At 50.2% G+C, this 16,659-nt stretch overlaps 3 protein-coding genes and 1 pseudogene across 4 annotated transcripts; 1 reads left to right on the top strand and 3 right to left on the bottom strand.

Annotated features, from left to right (window-relative positions):
• Nucleotides 1-88: 88 nt before the first annotated feature.
• LOC125511625 (phosphatidylinositol N-acetylglucosaminyltransferase subunit P) lies at nt 89-1,032 on the bottom strand. Its single transcript, XM_048677051.2, has 2 exons — nt 552-1,032; nt 89-430 (listed from the first exon to the last, which is right to left on the bottom strand). Exons 1-2 carry the CDS (start codon nt 949-951, stop codon nt 276-278), a joined length of 555 nt encoding a protein of 184 aa, XP_048533008.2. The 5' UTR covers nt 952-1,032; the 3' UTR covers nt 89-275.
• On the top strand, nt 994-4,384 carry LOC125511620 (Man1-Src1p-carboxy-terminal domain protein). Of its 2 annotated transcripts, none has more exons than XM_048677047.2 (9): nt 994-1,341; nt 1,474-1,601; nt 1,697-1,768; nt 1,892-1,989; nt 2,087-2,201; nt 2,273-2,353; nt 3,255-3,392; nt 3,700-3,787; nt 3,987-4,384. In XM_048677047.2, exons 1-9 carry the CDS (start codon nt 1,059-1,061, stop codon nt 4,163-4,165), a joined length of 1,182 nt encoding a protein of 393 aa, XP_048533004.1. In that variant the 5' UTR covers nt 994-1,058; the 3' UTR covers nt 4,166-4,384. The 2 variants fall into 2 exon arrangements, with proteins under 2 accessions (XP_048533004.1, XP_048533002.1); XM_048677045.2 differs by having other exon boundaries at nt 998-1,341; nt 1,844-1,989.
• LOC125511619 (ribose-phosphate pyrophosphokinase 1 pseudogene) lies at nt 4,310-5,647 on the bottom strand (annotated as a pseudogene).
• Nucleotides 5,648-8,068: 2,421 nt separating this feature from the next.
• Nucleotides 8,069-10,830, bottom strand: LOC125511618 (protein NRT1/ PTR FAMILY 7.3-like). Its single transcript, XM_048677043.2, has 5 exons — nt 10,681-10,830; nt 10,383-10,560; nt 9,797-10,014; nt 9,130-9,695; nt 8,069-9,023 (listed from the first exon to the last, which is right to left on the bottom strand). Exons 1-5 carry the CDS (start codon nt 10,684-10,686, stop codon nt 8,198-8,200), a joined length of 1,794 nt encoding a protein of 597 aa, XP_048533000.1. The 5' UTR covers nt 10,687-10,830; the 3' UTR covers nt 8,069-8,197.
• Nucleotides 10,831-16,659: the final 5,829 nt, after the last annotated feature.

Here is a 16,659-nt window from a genome sequence, read left to right on the forward strand (position 1 = left end):
CTGCCCTGCCTGGCGATGCCCATGGCTTCTCAATATTCCGATCCCCATTTTGGGACTAATTCATTTATCCACCACTGGGCTATGTATAGACTCAAGAAGCTCAACAACTTTCTTGCTGAAAAATCACAGTATGCTTACAAGACAAACATTTCTTTAACAGAATTTGGTGAGCAAGCACTGTAAGAAGAACAGCACTACTGCACTATCAGCTACCATAGTTACAGAAAAATCATCGCAACGGTGGGGAATGGAGCTGAATTGGTGCGAGCGGGTCGTCAGTGATCACCAAACATGAGGTTGTTGATGTGATGGATGCTGATGTCCGAAATAGGCTCGATCGGCCTCTCCGCTTCTTCTTCTTCCTCCTCTTCTTGTGCCGTCGCGGCATCAACCGGCACGGCGGCGGCGGGGCGCTCGCGGCTGTACTCATCTGGATGGATGAATGGATGGAAATGATCAAATGAGCAACAACAAATTGAGCGCATCAATGTTGTAGCTAGAGAGCAGAAGTAATTTGGTTGCTGAAGTGAGGAGGGTGGTAGACGACGAACCGAAGATGGCGGAGAAGGAGGTGGGGGGAGGGGTGGCGACGAAGTTGGAGCCGAGGTAGGCGAGGAGGGAGAGCGCGAGGGCGACCATGGCGAGCGACGGCACGGCCAGCGCCCAGTACTTGGTGGGGTAGTAGGTGATGCCCAGCGACCGGAGCGCCGGCTCCGGCGTGTAGGCCCACGCCAGGTACACCGCCGTCGCGATCACCACGGTGATGGACCCCACGAACCCGTACACCTCCGACGGCTTGGGCCCCGCCGCCGGCTCCCTCCCCCGCTTCGGGTTCCGCTGCCGCTCCCGCTCCGGCCGCCCGAACTGCGGCCGCCGGCTCCGCAGCAGGCTCACCGTCTGCCGCGGGCTCCGCACCACCAGCGACGCCGACGCCGCCGCCGACGGATCCATCCGATCTGCTCTGTTCCCTTCCGTCGAGATGCGGCGCAAGCGAGAGACGGGCTATTTGGGCTGTGCGGTGGGCTTGTTCGTGGGCTTAAGCTCATATCAGATGGGCCATGGACCGGCCCGCCATGGAGGAAAAAGGCCGAAGGAGGAGAAGGAGAGGCTCACCGGGGAGAAGAGGGAGGACGGAGCGGAGCATGGCGCGGCGGCAGGGGAGGAGCAGGCCGGAGCCGCGGTGGTCCGAGCCGCCGCCGGGCCTCTTCCCCGCCGGCATCGACGACCTCCTCCGCCTGCTCGCCGTGCTCGCCATCGCGGCCGCCGTCGCCGCCGCCTGCAGCGTCCTCAACCGCCGCCCCGCCCCCTTCTGCGACTCCGACGACCCCTATTCCGCCTACGGTGATTCCTCGATCCCCCCTTGCTTGATTCAAGCTCACGGCAGCAGTTCAATTACTTACCATGAGAAGCAAATCACTACCTTGTTAATCTGTCCGAATGAAAATTCCTCATGTGCTGTGCTTGCCTGTGCAGATTCGTGCGAACCCTGCCCGGAGAACGGCCGGTGCGTCGACGGCGAGCTGCGGTGCGTAGAGGGGTTCAAGAAACGCGGCAGGGCATGCGTGGAGGATGGCCTGCTCACCCACACCGCCAACAAGATCGTACTGCCCTGCTGACCTGACCTGACCCCATTTTTCTTGCCTGCATCCACAGGCTTATACACATTATTATTAACATCTACACAACATACTTGCAGGCAGAGTTGCTCCAGCATAGAATCTGCGATGAGCATGCCCGTGTGCTGTGCGGCCAGCCCGGCATGATCTTGGTATTGCCTATTGAACTACTTCTGCGGAACAGCTGTAACCCTCATCATCTAGTGATTCTGTTATCTCACTTTCAGTTCCAACAACATGACATCTCAAGTATGGCTGACGATCTGTTATCCAAGGATGCCGCCCGCCTAAGTGACGATGGAATCAAAGTCGTAAAAGAGAGGGTGCTGCAGAGCGCACATGGCTTCTTGGAGACAACGTCAACTTATGACAAGTATGCGTAATCACAACCTCTTTTGTCCTCAATGCGGTACATGTTATTAGATTCCTTGACAGTTGCTGGGAACTCGCTCTAATTTTCTTCCGTTTAGTGTCCAAGCGTTTAAATGTCCAGAGCTGGCCGCGGAGCTTCATAGGCCCCTGTCTTGTCAAGCTCGTCAATGGATCTCTAGCAATATCATCTTTGTGATCACCTTCTGTCTCCTGGTACGCTTGTAACATTACTGCCTTAGACAAGCATCCATTCAAACGCAGCTCAAATGATGATAAAACCTTAGTCTGCAGCACTGCTCAGGATTCTATGGAGCATTTACCAGAGACGGGCATTATCAAAGAGAGCCGAGCAAATATATGAGCAGGTGTGACTTTCCTACTCTACTGTTTCATTCCTTCATGTGTTTATTATATGAAGTATCATTTGTTCCAGATGTCTGCATTACAATGATGCAACGCAATGTGTTACTGGTAAATGCAGTATGTTGTGCAGTGTCATGTACTGTTGGCAAACACGGTACTAACAATAGGCTGCGGGTCGTTGTTTTTAAATTATCTGATGTATCCCCACTGCCACTATATCCCTGAAATAGCGGACAAAGGACAATGACCTCTACACAACGGCTGCCTGTAGTAATTTACTGCTTGGTAGTTTGTACGGTTTTATCTCTCAGTGCTCTCATTGCCTGCTACAACCCGCAGTGCCCCAGTACTAATACATTTCAGAGTTTTATATGATTCCTTTGTTGCATATTTTGAATCATTAATCCAAGACTTGATATAAACCATTTCAATCAAATTTGATTTATTTGAATTTGGATTTCTACTGATATATCCAAGCGTATTGCTCCAACTACGTTATCGCTATCCTCAATCCGACACGGAAACACTCTGCCCCTAATGCTTCTGCAACACGCTATTTGAAACAAGGATACTTCAAGTCACCATGATGAGCAGAATATGTTATAAGCTGTATAAATTTACGTGGATTGATAAATAACAAAATAGAGAATGTACTATAAGCTGTATATGTTATTGTTTGATTGAGTGCCTATAGTGCTAGCATTCATTTTAGTGCAATTACTAGCACTTCCTCCACATGCTCCTCTAACATCACTCTCCCACATGTGACTGCGCTAGAGGGTGATGGAAGTGGAGAGACGTGTACAGTTTTTTTTTTTGTGTATCCAAAGTTTTTTTGGGGAATCATTTACTGTTCCATTTACATTTTCTCTGCTTTTATGAACTTTTGTTGTAATTTTGCAGGTATGTGAGATCCTTGAAGATAATGCCATAAGTGCAAAGGCTGGCAACTCTGAATGCGAGCCTTGGGTGGTCACCTCCTGGTTGCGTGATCATCTACTATCTACCCGAGAGAGACGGAACACTTTGTTGTGGAAGAAGGTACTTCTGTTACAGCATATCTTACTTAATTATGCAGCCCTTGATTTGTACTAATTGGTTAGTACTATCCAAATTTAATGATGGAAAGTTGGACAGAGTTACCATTTTGTGTATGATTTATTATTGTTACTGAGAAATGCAAGACATTTACATGTGAGCATATGAAGCAGCTGTAAGGACATTGACACTCTCCATATATGGCAATCAAACTCATTTTACTTTTCCTTATTGAACTTGCATGACACTCTCCGTATATGGCGATCGAACTAATTTCCTTTTTTCTTACTGAACTTCAAACTCGGCACAGGTGGAAGAATTGCTACTGGAAGATTCTCGCATCGACCAGTATCCAAAAGTGATCAAGGGAGAGGCCAAAGTTGTCTTAGAGTGGCAAGGTACAAACATCCCCCCTCCCTGCACTATTGTTCATGGATTAGAAGTATCAACCGGTAGCTATTTTACCGAATGCCTTTGTTGTTTCCTGTCACAACATTCGGTTCTGCTACTTATTATTTCTGATGAACTTTTTTTTGTGAGAATATTTTCGATGAGTGTGCATGGGTAAGATAATCAGTGGATGTTATGTTATTGCAGCTAGCGGGTCGCTGAGTGGGAAGATTAAGAAGATGCAAGGTGCAGCAGGGAAGACAAGGAGCGGCAGCGTTGGCGCCATCAAACTTGCTGAAGAAATATGTGGCAGCAGCATCATCAGCAGCAGAGACAAGGAGCATTGTTCTTCAACTAGCAAAGAAGCAACTAATCCTTTCATGTAATCAACCAATCAATCCAATCACGGTGAATACATCTTTGATGAGTGTGTGTAGATGACACGATGATCACGTAGGGATCTTATTTATGTCAGCATTATTAGTTAGCAATGTCGTCGATGAATGTTGGGTGGTTTTGCCTCTGCCCTCTGAAGAACAAAACAGAACAGATGTTGTAGTAAGATGATGTATATGTATGAATGAATGTAGTATCATTCATTGGAAGATGCTGCTGACGGAGCACTCGTCGTGGACGCGCCAGATGGTCTCGCCGAGGAGGTTGGCGACGGAGAGCACGGTGAGCTGCGGGAAGCGCTGGTCCGGCGGCACCGGGACGGTGTTGGTGATGATCACCTCCTGGAACAGGCCGCCGGAGAGCCTCTCCACGGCGGGAGGGCTGAGCACGGCGTGGGTGCTGCAGGCGTACACCGCCCTGGCCCCCTCCCTGTGGAGCAGCTCCGCGCCCTTGTGCATCGTCCCGGCGGTGTCGATCATGTCGTCCACCATGACGGCCACCTTCCCCCTCACGTCGCCGATGAGGTTCATCACCTCGGCCTGGTTGTGGCCCAGCCGCCGCTTGTCGACAATGGCGAGCGGCGCGTCGGAGAGCTTCTTGGCGAAGGCGCGCGCCCTGGCGACGCCCCCGACGTCGGGCGAGACGACGACGACGTCGTTGGGGCAGATGGTCTTGCTGGCGAGGTAGTCGAGGATGACGGGCTGGCCGTAGACGTGGTCCACGGGGATGTCGAAGTAGCCGATGGACTGGCCGGAGTGGAGGTCGCAGGCGAGCACGCGGTGCGCCCCGGCCTCCGTGATGAGGTTGGCGACGAGCTTGGCGGCGATGGACTCGCGGCCCTGCATCTTGCGGTCGGCGCGCGCGTAGCCGAAGTAGGGTACGACGGCGGTGATGGTCTTGGCGGAGGCGCGGCGGCAGGCGTCCACCATGATGAGCAGCTCCATGAGGTTCTCGTTGGCCGGCGGGCAGGTGGGCTGCACCAGGAACACGTCGCTCCCGCGCACGCTCTCCTGCAGCTGCACGTACAGCTCCCCGTCCGCGAACCGCTTGATCTTGATCCGCCCCAGCTCCAGCCCCAGGTAGCAGGCGATCTCCTCCGCCAGCGTCGGGTTCGCCGTGCCGGAGAAGATGCGGAGGCGGCTGCCGCTGCTGCCGTCCTGGACGGGGAGGCGCAGCGGGAAGTGCGGGTCCGGGGGTGGCTGCAGCAGCGGGTTGTGGTCGTACGTGCCGCCGGTGCTGCTCGCTCTGCAGCTCCACCGCCGGCGACGGCGACGGCGAGAAGGGGAGCTTGATGGGGGTGAATGGATGGCGGCGAGGTCTGGTGGAGAGAAGGAGGAGGAGGAGCAGAAGCAGGTGGCCATGGTGGCGGAGGCCATCATGGCATGGCAGAGCAGAGGAGGAGAGAGCCGAGCCGTCTGGATAAGGAAGAGAGGATTGATTAATTCCCCTTCTTTATTCGTGGGCCGCCACGCAACGAGATTGCGAAGCCCATGAGTGCGGCACATCCAGCCTGCTGGGCTCCTCATACTATTTTCTTTTTCTGAGCTCCTCCCACTGAGAGCAAGAGAGAGTAACACACGGAGAGAACGGCGAGCGGCCGGTCACCGGAGCCCGGGAAGGCTGCCGCCACCGCGTGCATTTCCGGCATGACGACTCCGGCGTCGTCCAGTAATCCTCATGCAGGTACTCTGTTGACCTTGTTGTGACTGATGCAAATTTCAAATTTACCTCAACTTAACCCTCCAAAGTTATAACCCTCTGATTTTTCCTTTTTTACAGAATGCATGTGCATAGCTCCTTCATTTCCATCTATCTATATGCAGTTTGATCTCCTTAACTAGTCTTACCATACTTACTGCAAGCAAAGCGAGCAAAGTAGAGAGCCACCACTGACATAGCCACATAGGTCCATACATAAAAGCTAGATTATCCAGGCATTCAAAATGGCCTTTAACTTTTCACCACCTGGTTTGGTTTGTTCTCTTCCAGTTCCAGGAGGCCATATATAGCAAGTTCTTGACACAAGCAAACACTAAGGGTATCTCCAGCCGTTGGCCCCCCAGGAGGCGTCTAAAAGCGCCGCCTGGGGTGAGCCGGCGAAAAAAAGGCACTGGGGGTGAGTCGGTCCCCAGCCGTCGGCCCCCAGGGCCGCCCTCAGGCGCGTATCTTAAAAAAAACAGAACCATTCGGCGAAGTTATGATAAAAACTAGTTAAATTTCGGCCAAACATTACAAATTTCGGCGAAATTCGGCCAAACATTACATGAACCTAATCTAAAAAAAAGAAAGGGGCTGAAGTCGTCGCCGCCATCGTCGTCATCGGCCTTCTCCTCCTTGACGCGGGCGCCCCTGCTGGACCCCTCCCCGGCGTCGCCATGGCGAACAGGCGGCGACGCGTAGTCGTCGTCGTCGCTGTCGCACAAGACGACGACCCCGCCTTCCTCGCGGCCGCGTCGGCGCTCCTCGAAGCGGCGTAGGGCGGCGCGCTGGCGCTCCTTCTCCTTCTCGCAGCGCGCCTTCTCCATCGCAATGGAGTCCTGGCGCGCCCATTCAAGGGCGTCGTCGTCGTCGTCGTCGAACTCGGCCTTCACCGGCGCCAGCCCCGGGTCTGTCTTCACCGGCGCCAGCCCCGGCTCCGTCTTTGGCTTGACGAAGCGCGGAGGAGCCGACGAGGGGGCGCGCCGGCCGCCCTCGTTGATGACGATGCCGGCGCTGCGAGTGCGCCGGCCGAGCGGCGTCTCCGCCGCGGGCTCGGCCTTGACGCCGAGCAGCGCCGGAGAGCCGGAGGAGTGTGAAGAAGAACGGGATGAGGAGGAAGAAGAGGAGGCGCCGAACCTCCTTGGAGCCCATGGTCCGGCGCGTCGGTGCTGCGCCGGGGCGGCCACCCTCGCCGGGGGGTACGCCAACGACGGGTCGTTGCCGCCCTCGAGGTACGTGAGCACGCCCTCGAGTGTGCGGCCGGGGACGCCCCACCAGAGGTGGCGTCCCTCGCTGTTCTGCCGGCCGCCGACCACCGGCGCGCCGTTGGTGGACGCCAAGCGCTGCTGTTGGCGGCGCTCGAAATACACCGCCCAGGCCGCGTGGTTGTCGGCGGCGTACTGGGGGAGGGAGAGCTCGGCGTCGGTGAGGGACGCGCGCACGATCTCGACCTGCTCGGCAAAGTACCTCGGCTTCGCCACGGCGTCGGGCAACGGGGGAATGGGCACTCCCCCGACGCTGAGTCTCCACCCCGTCGGCCCGGCGTGCATGTCCGGCGGCGCCGGGATGTTCGCCTGGAACAGGAGCCAGGACTCCTGTTCGCGGAGCGAACGGCGGCCGAAGCCGTTGGCCGCCACCGTATCTCCGGGGAAGCGTTCTGCCATGGCGAAGGCGGGGCTGGGCGGGCTCGGGAGAGGTAGAGGGAGGGGCTGGGCGGCGGCGCTCGGGGAGAGGTAGGGAGAGGAAGGGCTGGACGGCGGCGAGGGGCGGGGCTGGTGTGGGCGCAGGTGAGTGGAGGCCGTCGGCTTTTATAGCCGGGCCGCGCCCGTGTGTACGCGTGCGAGGGAGTGGAGGCGTCGCCGCGCCGTCCCGTGAACGCGCCGCCCGTGAGGAATCAGTGGCAAGGCTGACCGGCGGCAGCCTTGCCATTGATTCCCCGCGGGAACCGAGGCCGTTGGGGGAAGACAAGGCGCCGAGTCGCTGACGCGGCTGGCCCGCGTCTTTTTCGCGCCAAAACAGCTCGCCCCGGCGCCCCCGGGCGCCCCCCAACGTGCCGGGCTCGGCCTGGGTCCGCCGGCACTGTTTTCGGCTCAAGCCGGCGAAAATCGGGCTCCTGGAGGTGCGACTGGACCGTTTTTTCGGCGCCGGCGCGAAAAAATCGTCTAGGGAGGCCTTTCTAGGGGCGCGGCTGGAGATGCCCTAAGACAGCAGCCGGATGGCCTTTATTTATCATCACCTGGTGTACTGTCCCAGGTGGAGGTTGTACATGCACTACTGTTCCAGGTGCAGGTTGTACATGTACTATGCATACACCAACAGCAAGCTCACCTGATCGACCCGATGGCCACTGCCGCCGCAGGTTTCGCCACCGCCTTGTACCTCTTGGCGAGCAGCACGAAGAGCACCAGGTCGGCCGCGTTGAGCGCGGCGATGAGGAAGAAGAACCTGTCCACATGGCCCTGGTTGAGGTTCTGCGGTATCCACCCGGCTTGGCCCCCGCTGCGGCTGCCCGCCATGACCAGCGACACGATCAGGCTGTTCGCGTAGCTCCCGGCCGACATGGACGCCCCGGACATTGCGCTGCCGAGGCTCCTCATGCCGTCCGGGAGCTGGTCGTTGAAGAACTCCGTCATGGTCACGTACATGAACACCTCCGACGCCCCGATCAGCAGGTACTGGGGGATCTGCCAGAGGACGCTCAGGCGGTACCGGTCCGCGTGCTTCAGCCTCTGCCGCTCCACCAGCGCCGCCGCGATCATCGCTGCGGTTGATATGACGAGCCCGATGCCCATTCTCTGGAGCTCGGTTGGCTCCTTTGATCTCTTCGACAGGGGTTTGGCGATGCAGAATGTGTAGATGAAGACGAATGATGTTACGCCGATGATCTCGAAGATGCCGATGCCTGCGGCGGGGATCGTGAATTTGTTGATGGTGTTGTCCATGGCCTGTGCTTGCTCGATGAACACCGAGGACATCTGCGAGTATGTGGTGGAGTAGATGATGCTGCATAGCCATATTGGAATGAGTCGAAGGATGCATTTCACTTGCTCCACTTGAGTGACTGTGTAGAGCCGCCGCGGCCTGGATGCTGGCTGCTCGCCCGGTAGAAGGATGGATGGGTCCTCGATCACCGCCGCCTTGTCCAAAAACCTGCAAAAGGTAAACACACCACATAACTATGTATACATGGCAGAAACATTTGAGCAATACATACAAGGTAGGTAGAGGTACAAGAGAATATATTGGGTTGTGTTACCTGTATCCTGGTGTGTGTGCAATCTTCTTGCCCCCATTAACACTGTGAGTTCCATCCACCTCATACAGTTTTTCCACTTGGGTTGGGACGGTGAGGTGCCTCTTCTTCGTTGCAGCAACCAAGACATTTCCCACGGTGGCGGCAGGGTTCCCGCAGGGCATGAAGTGCCTGAACCTCTTGGTCCCGGCGGCGAACAGGAGGAGGCCGAGAAGAGCCGCCGCCGCTGAGATCACGAAGGCGGCCGCCCATCTCCCCTGGTCCTCGATGTAGGTGAGAAAAGTGACGGCCACCAGGCTGCCCAGGTTGTTGGCCACGAAGAAGTAGCCGTAGAAGGCCGTCTTGGACCTCTTCTCCTTGGTGTGCTCCTCGTCGAACTGGTCGGCGCCGAACGTCGTGTTGGTGGGCTGGTAGGCTCCGTTCCCGAGTGCGATCTTGTATATGGCCACATAGAATATCGCTATCTCGGCTGCCGTTGGTGTCCTGCAGGTCTTGGTGTCACCCGATTCCGACTCGCAGCTGAAGTTGTGCAGGAAGAAATAGGAGGATATGGCGAGCTCCACCAGTCCCTGTCAACCAATCAGTATATGTGCATATCAATGCCTAAGATCGAGCTAGCTGCCATCGAAACTAAAAAAGAAAGTACAAGAAGAAGAAGAAGAGTAGTTACGGCGAGGAAGATGAGCTGGAAGATGATGCAGGACTTGTATCTTCCCCAGTAGGAGTCGGCGATGATGGCGCCGACGATGGAGAAGACGTAGGTGGTGCCGGACCAGTTGCTCACATGCTTGGCGGCGTTGGCGTTGTCCAGCTGCATCACCACCCTCATGAAGGTCACCAGGTTGATGCTCACGCCGTTCACCGCCATCGTCGCAAGCGCCTGGTTGACTGCATTGCATTTGCATCCATGAGTGACGTGCACATGTTTGTTATGCCAGGCCAAACCCACGGTGGTTCTGGTTGCAGGTCTGACTTTAGTTTTGGCTATATATATACCTCCTCCAGAGCAAACAAAAAAACTACTAACAACTAGTAATAAATATGGCAGATCCGCTTAGGATTCCACTCCTCTTGTGTGGTCATCACGTATAGTGAGTAATTAAGATACCGGCCGTATTTACAAAAGAAATCTCTGAATTATACCAGTACATTTATAGTAGGAGAAACATATACTTGGTGCTAATTCGGTGAGAGTATTTTCGGAATTGGGATAAATCTAATCTAAGCAACAAGATATATATGCTAGTACTACTTACGCAGGATGAGGAGTCCGGCAGGCCATCCACCAGATTTGGCTCTCAGGCACGGGCTGCCGTTCCAATCCACCGACCCATCCATCGTCGTCTCTTCGCCTTCTCCTTCCCCTTGATCTCCGGCGACCACGATAACATGGTCATGGTCTTGGACATGATCCCTCTCACCCTCCTGAGCAATCTGCACATACACATACACAAGTACATCTTTTAGTCATCCATGATTGATGGTGCATCACAGGTGAAGAGAGAAGAAAAGAAAAGAGGAAAAAGTAGCTAGGCCTGCATCCATTCTACATACGTCCATGATGAAAGGGAAACTGCAGTCTTGTTTGCGCTTGCGCTTCCACGCCCCTCCTCCTCTCTTCTCAAGGTCAGAGGATAGATGCACCTATATATATCTCCTGGTGTTTGTATCTATGCCTATGCGTTTGGGTGTTGATGATGTAATATGTTGGTGTGTATTATTTATGTGTTCATGTATGTATATGCATGACCAGCCAGGATGATATGCCAGGTAGGTGGCAGGTGTGTTGCAATGCAAAGAGCCGAACCGCATGGCGGAGGGCAAGCCTGGTCATGCAACGTGGTCTCACCCTCTTAATTGCACTGCCAATTGTCATATCTTTTCTCATGACTAATAGTATCAAGATATAATGTTCAAAGAAAATGTATCAAGATATCTCCTCTATCTCTTGTCATGCATTTCCATAATTTAAGCGGCGCTCGATCCTCTTGCTTTGATTTCTTTTTAATGGCCCCGCGGTGAATACTTTCCATGTTAGGCTTATTACTTTTCACATCGGCTAATTATGTCGGTGGTGAGGAACTCCTATTCTTTGGCCATCATGATCAAGTTATGGTGGCGACAAAGTGGGAGCGTCCTGGGGCCGACAACTAACCGACTTACTTTCTGAATGGTCAATGATAGGTGTTGGTTGGCCAATTGGCGGCTTGCGGTCGGGGTGCTTTGCCGAGACGTATGGGGTGGATAGTTTCGTAAAAGGAAATACATAATGCACCCACACATAATAAGAACGGTCAATCTCTCATCATCTTGTTTTGTCGAGACGTATGGGGTGGATTGTTTCGTAAAAGGAGATACATAATGCACCCCGACATAATAAGAACGGTTGATCTCTCGTCGTCTTGTTTTGTCGAGACGTCTCGGGTGGATAGTTTCGTAAAAAGAGATACTTAATGCACCCACACGTAATAAGAACATTCGATCTCTCGTCGTCTTGTTTTGTCGAGACATCTAGGGGGGGGGGGTATTTTGGTAAAAGGAGACACATACTGCACCATAATATAAGAAGAATGTTTGATCTCTGGTCATCTTGTTTTGTCGAGATGTCTGGGGTGGATAGTTACGTAATAAGAGATATGTAATGCACCCACAACATAAGAAGAATATTTGATCTCTCGTCATCTTGTTTTGTCGAGACGTCTGGGGTGGATAGTTTTGTAAAAGGAGATACGTAATGCACCCACACATAATAAGAACATTCGATCTCTCGTCATCTTGTTTTGTCGAGACATCTAGCGGGGGGTAGTTTCGTAAAAGGCGATACATACTGCACCACAATATAAGAAGAATGTTCGATCTCTTGTCATCTTGTTTGGTATGTCTCGGGTGGATAGTTACGTAATAAGAGATATGTAATGCACCACATGATAAGAAGAATATTTGATCTTCCATCAACTTTGACCGACGAACTCTATGTATAAACCAAACCCGGATGTCCATCTCTCACCCACCACCATCCGCTTGTTGTGCCCACATGATATCACTCGCCGAGCCAATATTGCTCTCTCCTCTCCCCCTCTCTGAGCGAGGGCCACCCTCTTGTCTCATGTCATGCATCCAAATCCTCACAGACTATTTGGGATTGTTGCATGGAAAACAAATATTTTTTTCCTATGGATTCACCCAAGATCAATCTACTAGATGCTAGCAACGAGTGGGAGTTTGTTCACATACCCTTGTAGAGCGAAAGCGGAAACGTTCAACGAATGTGGTTAATGTAGTTGTACTTTCTTCATGATCCAATCCAATCAAGCACCGCATGAATGTCACCTCCGAGATATGCACACGTACAAACTCGGTGACGTCTCCTCCTTCTTGATCCAACAAGAAAGATGGAGAAGTAGATGGGATCTAGGCCAGCACAATGATGTGGCGGTGGAGTTCATGGTGGAGCTTCGGTAGGGCTTCGCCAAGAGACCGCAGAGAGGTGGGTGGAGTAACAGGGAGGGGAGGCGCCAAGGGATGGATGGCCTGCTGCCCCTGCGCCCCCTTTATATAGGCCGGGGAGCTGAGAGGCTTGGTCCCCAAGCCCCTAGGGCTGGAGGCCAAGGGTGGGGGAGGAAATCCCATCCTTTCCTTCCCCACCGATCGTGATCCCTTATCCCTCCATGATATGATCCTATTCCTTTTAAGAGGGATCTTGGTGCGTCTGGACCAGGGGTGTGGAGCCTTGAAGTTTTCAAGTTTTGGTTGAGATATTGATATGGGGAGAATAAGGAGTGGAAAAACCCTAATCTTGGGGATGCCCAAGGCACCCCAAGGTAATATTCAAGGAAGAATCAAGTGTCTAAGCTTAGGGATGCGCCGGATGGCAACCCCTCTTTCGTCTTCAACATTATCGGTAACTCACCTATATTTTTATTCGTCACATGATATGTGTTTTGCTTGGTGCGTATTTTCGTTTTGTTTGTTGTTTGAATAAAATACTTGGTTCTTAAATATTGAATTGGAGAGAGATCTCACATAGCTACTTAATTGTTTGACTACTCATTGATCTTCACTTATATCTTTTGGAGTAGTTTGTCATTCACATTTCTGCTTCACTTACATCCTAAGAGTAAATTGTTGAATGGATTGAATATCATAAATCTGGAATTATCTATGTTCCATATGATTAGTAATATTTTCACATTGGGTTTAGTAAGTAAAATCTATTGAACTTTGAAAATCACAATATTGGTTATAGAAGCAATTTATGAATGATTAGTATAAGGAAGAGGACTTTCACATACAAATATATTATCTTGGACATCTTTTTGTGAATACCCACTAGTTATTTTCGACGCTGATCAAATTAGTTAAAATTGGACAAGGAATACAACGTAATGAGTTATGGTTGGGTATATTTGCATAAAATATATATTTTTATGGATCCTCCAACATGTAGTGGTTGTTTATAATCTTTGCTAGCCAAAAATTTATGTACTAAGGGGGAACACTGCTTGTGCATCCAAAATCCTTGAGCCAAGCTTCTTCCATGAGTGTCCATCATACCTACCTATATATGATATTACCCTGTCGTTCCATGTAAATTTCCATGTGCCATCTCTAAAACCCTCAAATAAACATATGTTTTGTGTGCCTGTACCGCTCATGGAGCGACGGGGCGGTCCATATCTTCCAAGCTAAGTGGGTTATTCTCACGACGGGAGTTTATTCACTCGTCTTGCACAAGAGAGGTTGGTATTTTGGATGCCCAGTCCCGTTAAAAAAACAAAGAAAAATATAATACAACAAACTTCCCCTGGAAAGTTGATTGTTTGGAGGGCACCCGTGGATTCGACTACCATGGCTTGTGATTGTATGGTTGTGGGGGAGTAAATCTTTTCCTTTTTGCATGGGAACCGACAATAATGCGTTTAGCATGGAAGATATTGAAAATATTTTGTCATGACATTGACATGAAAAGCACACCGCTCAAAATGTATTCATCTCTGTTTTTAGCAGTGAGCTCTGGCACAAAAGCAAATCCATGCTTCCCTCTGCGAAGGGCATATCTTTTACTTTTTTGTTAATTTTATTTTTTTTGAGTCAAGTTCTTATTCCAATCTCAATTAGGCTCCACTTGGCAAGCATCATGCGGCGGGGAAAGATCCAAGCACATATATCCAGTCAAATATATTTGATCATGAATTATTATTAGTGACAATTATCTCTATGATAAGTAAGTTGGGAGGCAAAACGTTAAGCCCCTATCTTCCTCTATGTTCGATGGATGCTATTTGTTCTAAAAATATGCTTTGAGTACTAGCAATCATAGAAGACTATGTGATAATTGAGTATGTGGAGCTCTTACTTAGACTTTTCTGAAAGTAAGGTGCATTGAAATTGTTTGGTGACTAAGAACATAGGTTGTTAAGTTTCAAGAGAATGCATTGTTTGAACTGTAACGTGTGAATTGATTGCTAATTTATCATGATGAGTTTTATGAGAAAAAGTTGTTGTTTATGATGCTAGGAAAGGTAATTGAAATTATCATTGATCAAACTTATGCACTATGCTAGCATTCAAAATTCATAAGTTATTTCTTTTATCATTTACCTACTCGAGGATGAGCAGGAATTGAGTTTGGGGATGCTGATACGTCTTCAACATATCTATAATTTATGAAGTATTCATGCCATGTTTACAATAGTTTTATATAGTTTCGGTGCACTTTATATGATTTTCATAGACTAACATATCTAACATTCTTAAGAAGTTGATCCCGTGCCCAGTGATACTTGCTATTTTCTGCATTTTTTGGTTTTCTAGAAAATCCATACCAAATGAAGTCCAAACGTGACAAAACTTTTTGATGATTTTTTCTAGACAAAAAAGACCCTACAAGCTTCTAGAGGAGACTGGGCAAGAAGCGAGGAGGCGACAAGGCAACAGGGCGCGCCCTGGGGGGGGGGGGGGGTAAGGCGCGCCCTAATGCCTTGTGGCCCCCCTTGTGGCACCTCTTCGCTTGATTCCAATGCTGAAAATTCTTATATATACAAAACCTCCGAAAGTTAACCTATCTAGATGAGTTTTTCCGCCGCCGCAAGCCTCTATTTTGGAGCGACCTCATCCAAAGCTCCATTTTGACACCCTACCGGAGGGGGAAGTCATCACCGGAGGCCATCTTTATCATCCCCATTGCTTCCATGATGAGGCGAGACTAGTTCACCCTCGGGGCTGATGGAACTCACTGATACTTGTGATGGCATTTGAGTATATATGTGACATTAGAGTTGATTGATGCGTATCATGTGGTGTTATTTTAGCACAAACTCTAGGGCTGTTTGTAACACTTATAAGGATGGCTGAATAGATTGATCGGATAGGAAAACTTGGAGGTGGTTTGCTACTTACAACAATTTCATCTTATGTTCTCCACTATTGATAAGAACTTTGGAGTGATTCTTTGTTGCACATTGATGGATTATTATATGATTTAGTTATATTAGCACTATTGAGGGATTGCACTAGTGAAAGTTATGTTAGCCTTGTTTCTAAGAATTGAGACACCGTTTTTACTCACTATTGTTAATTGATACTTTGTTGTTTTTATTATTTTAGATCACAAAAACGTACATCTACTATCCATACTACACTTGTATCACCATCTCTTCACCGACTAGTGCACAAATACAATTTATCATTGTATTGGGTGTGTTGGGGGCGCAAGAAATTGCTTGTATTTGGTTGTAGGGTTGTTTGAGAGAGACCATCTTCATTCTATGTTTACCACGTATTGATAAACCTTAGATCATCACTTGAGGGAAATTTGTTGTTTTCCTACGAAACTCTGCGCTTGGAGGCCCAACAGAGTTGATGTCTACTACACAACCTTCTTCTTATAGACGTTGTTGGGCCTCCAAGTGCAGAGGTTTGTAGGACAGTAGAAAATTTCCTCAAGTGGATGACCTAAGGTTTATCAATCGGTGGGAGGCGTAGGATGAAGATGGTCTCTCTCAAGTAACCCTGCAACCAAATAACAAAGAGTCTCTTGCGTCCCCAACACACCCAATACAATGGCAATTGTATAGGTGCACTAGTTCGGCGAAGAGATGGTGATACAAGTGCAATATGGGGGTAGATAAAGGTTTTTGTAATCTGAAAATAAAAAAAGCAAGGTAACTAATGATAATAGTGAGCACAAACGGTATTGCAATGCTTTGAAGCAAGGCCTAGGGTTCATACTTTCACTAGTGCAAGTTCTCTCAACAATAATAACATAATTGGATCATATAACTATCCCTCAACATGAAACAAAGAGTCACTCCAAAGTCACTAATAGCGGAGAACAAACGAAGAGATTATGGTAGGGTACGAAACCACCTCAAAGTTATCCTTTCTGATCGATCTATTCAAGAGTCCTTAGTAAAATAACATGAAGCTATTCTTTCCGTTCGATCTATCATAGAGTTCGTACTAGAATAACACCTTAAGACACAAATCAACCAAAACCCTAATGTCACCTAGATACTCCATTTTCACCTCAAG

This window comes from Triticum urartu, chromosome 5A (assembly GCF_056163025.1).
Source record: "Triticum urartu cultivar PI428250 chromosome 5A, HENAU_Tu73, whole genome shotgun sequence".
In the NCBI taxonomy this organism is placed as follows: domain Eukaryota; kingdom Viridiplantae; phylum Streptophyta; class Magnoliopsida; order Poales; family Poaceae; genus Triticum; species Triticum urartu.

Coding starts and splice junctions, on each gene's coding strand:
- LOC125511625 (XM_048677051.2), bottom strand. CDS start 951: ATGGATCCGTCGGCGGCGGCGTCGGCGTCGCTGGTGGTGCGGAGCCCG. Junction 431..551: donor CTCCTTCTCCGCCATCTTCG/GTTCGTCGTCTA, acceptor TCATCCATCCAG/ATGAGTACAGCCGCGAGCGC.
- LOC125511620 (XM_048677045.2), top strand. CDS start 1,059: ATGGACCGGCCCGCCATGGAGGAAAAAGGCCGAAGGAGGAGAAGGAGA. Junction 1,602..1,696: donor CCCACACCGCCAACAAGATC/GTACTGCCCTGC, acceptor ACATACTTGCAG/GCAGAGTTGCTCCAGCATAG. Junction 1,990..2,086: donor ACAACGTCAACTTATGACAA/GTATGCGTAATC, acceptor TCTTCCGTTTAG/TGTCCAAGCGTTTAAATGTC.
- LOC125511618 (XM_048677043.2), bottom strand. Junction 10,015..10,382: donor TGCCGGACTCCTCATCCTGC/GTAAGTAGTACT, acceptor AATGCAATGCAG/TCAACCAGGCGCTTGCGACG. Junction 9,024..9,129: donor GCACACACACCAGGATACAG/GTAACACAACCC, acceptor TACCTTTTGCAG/GTTTTTGGACAAGGCGGCGG.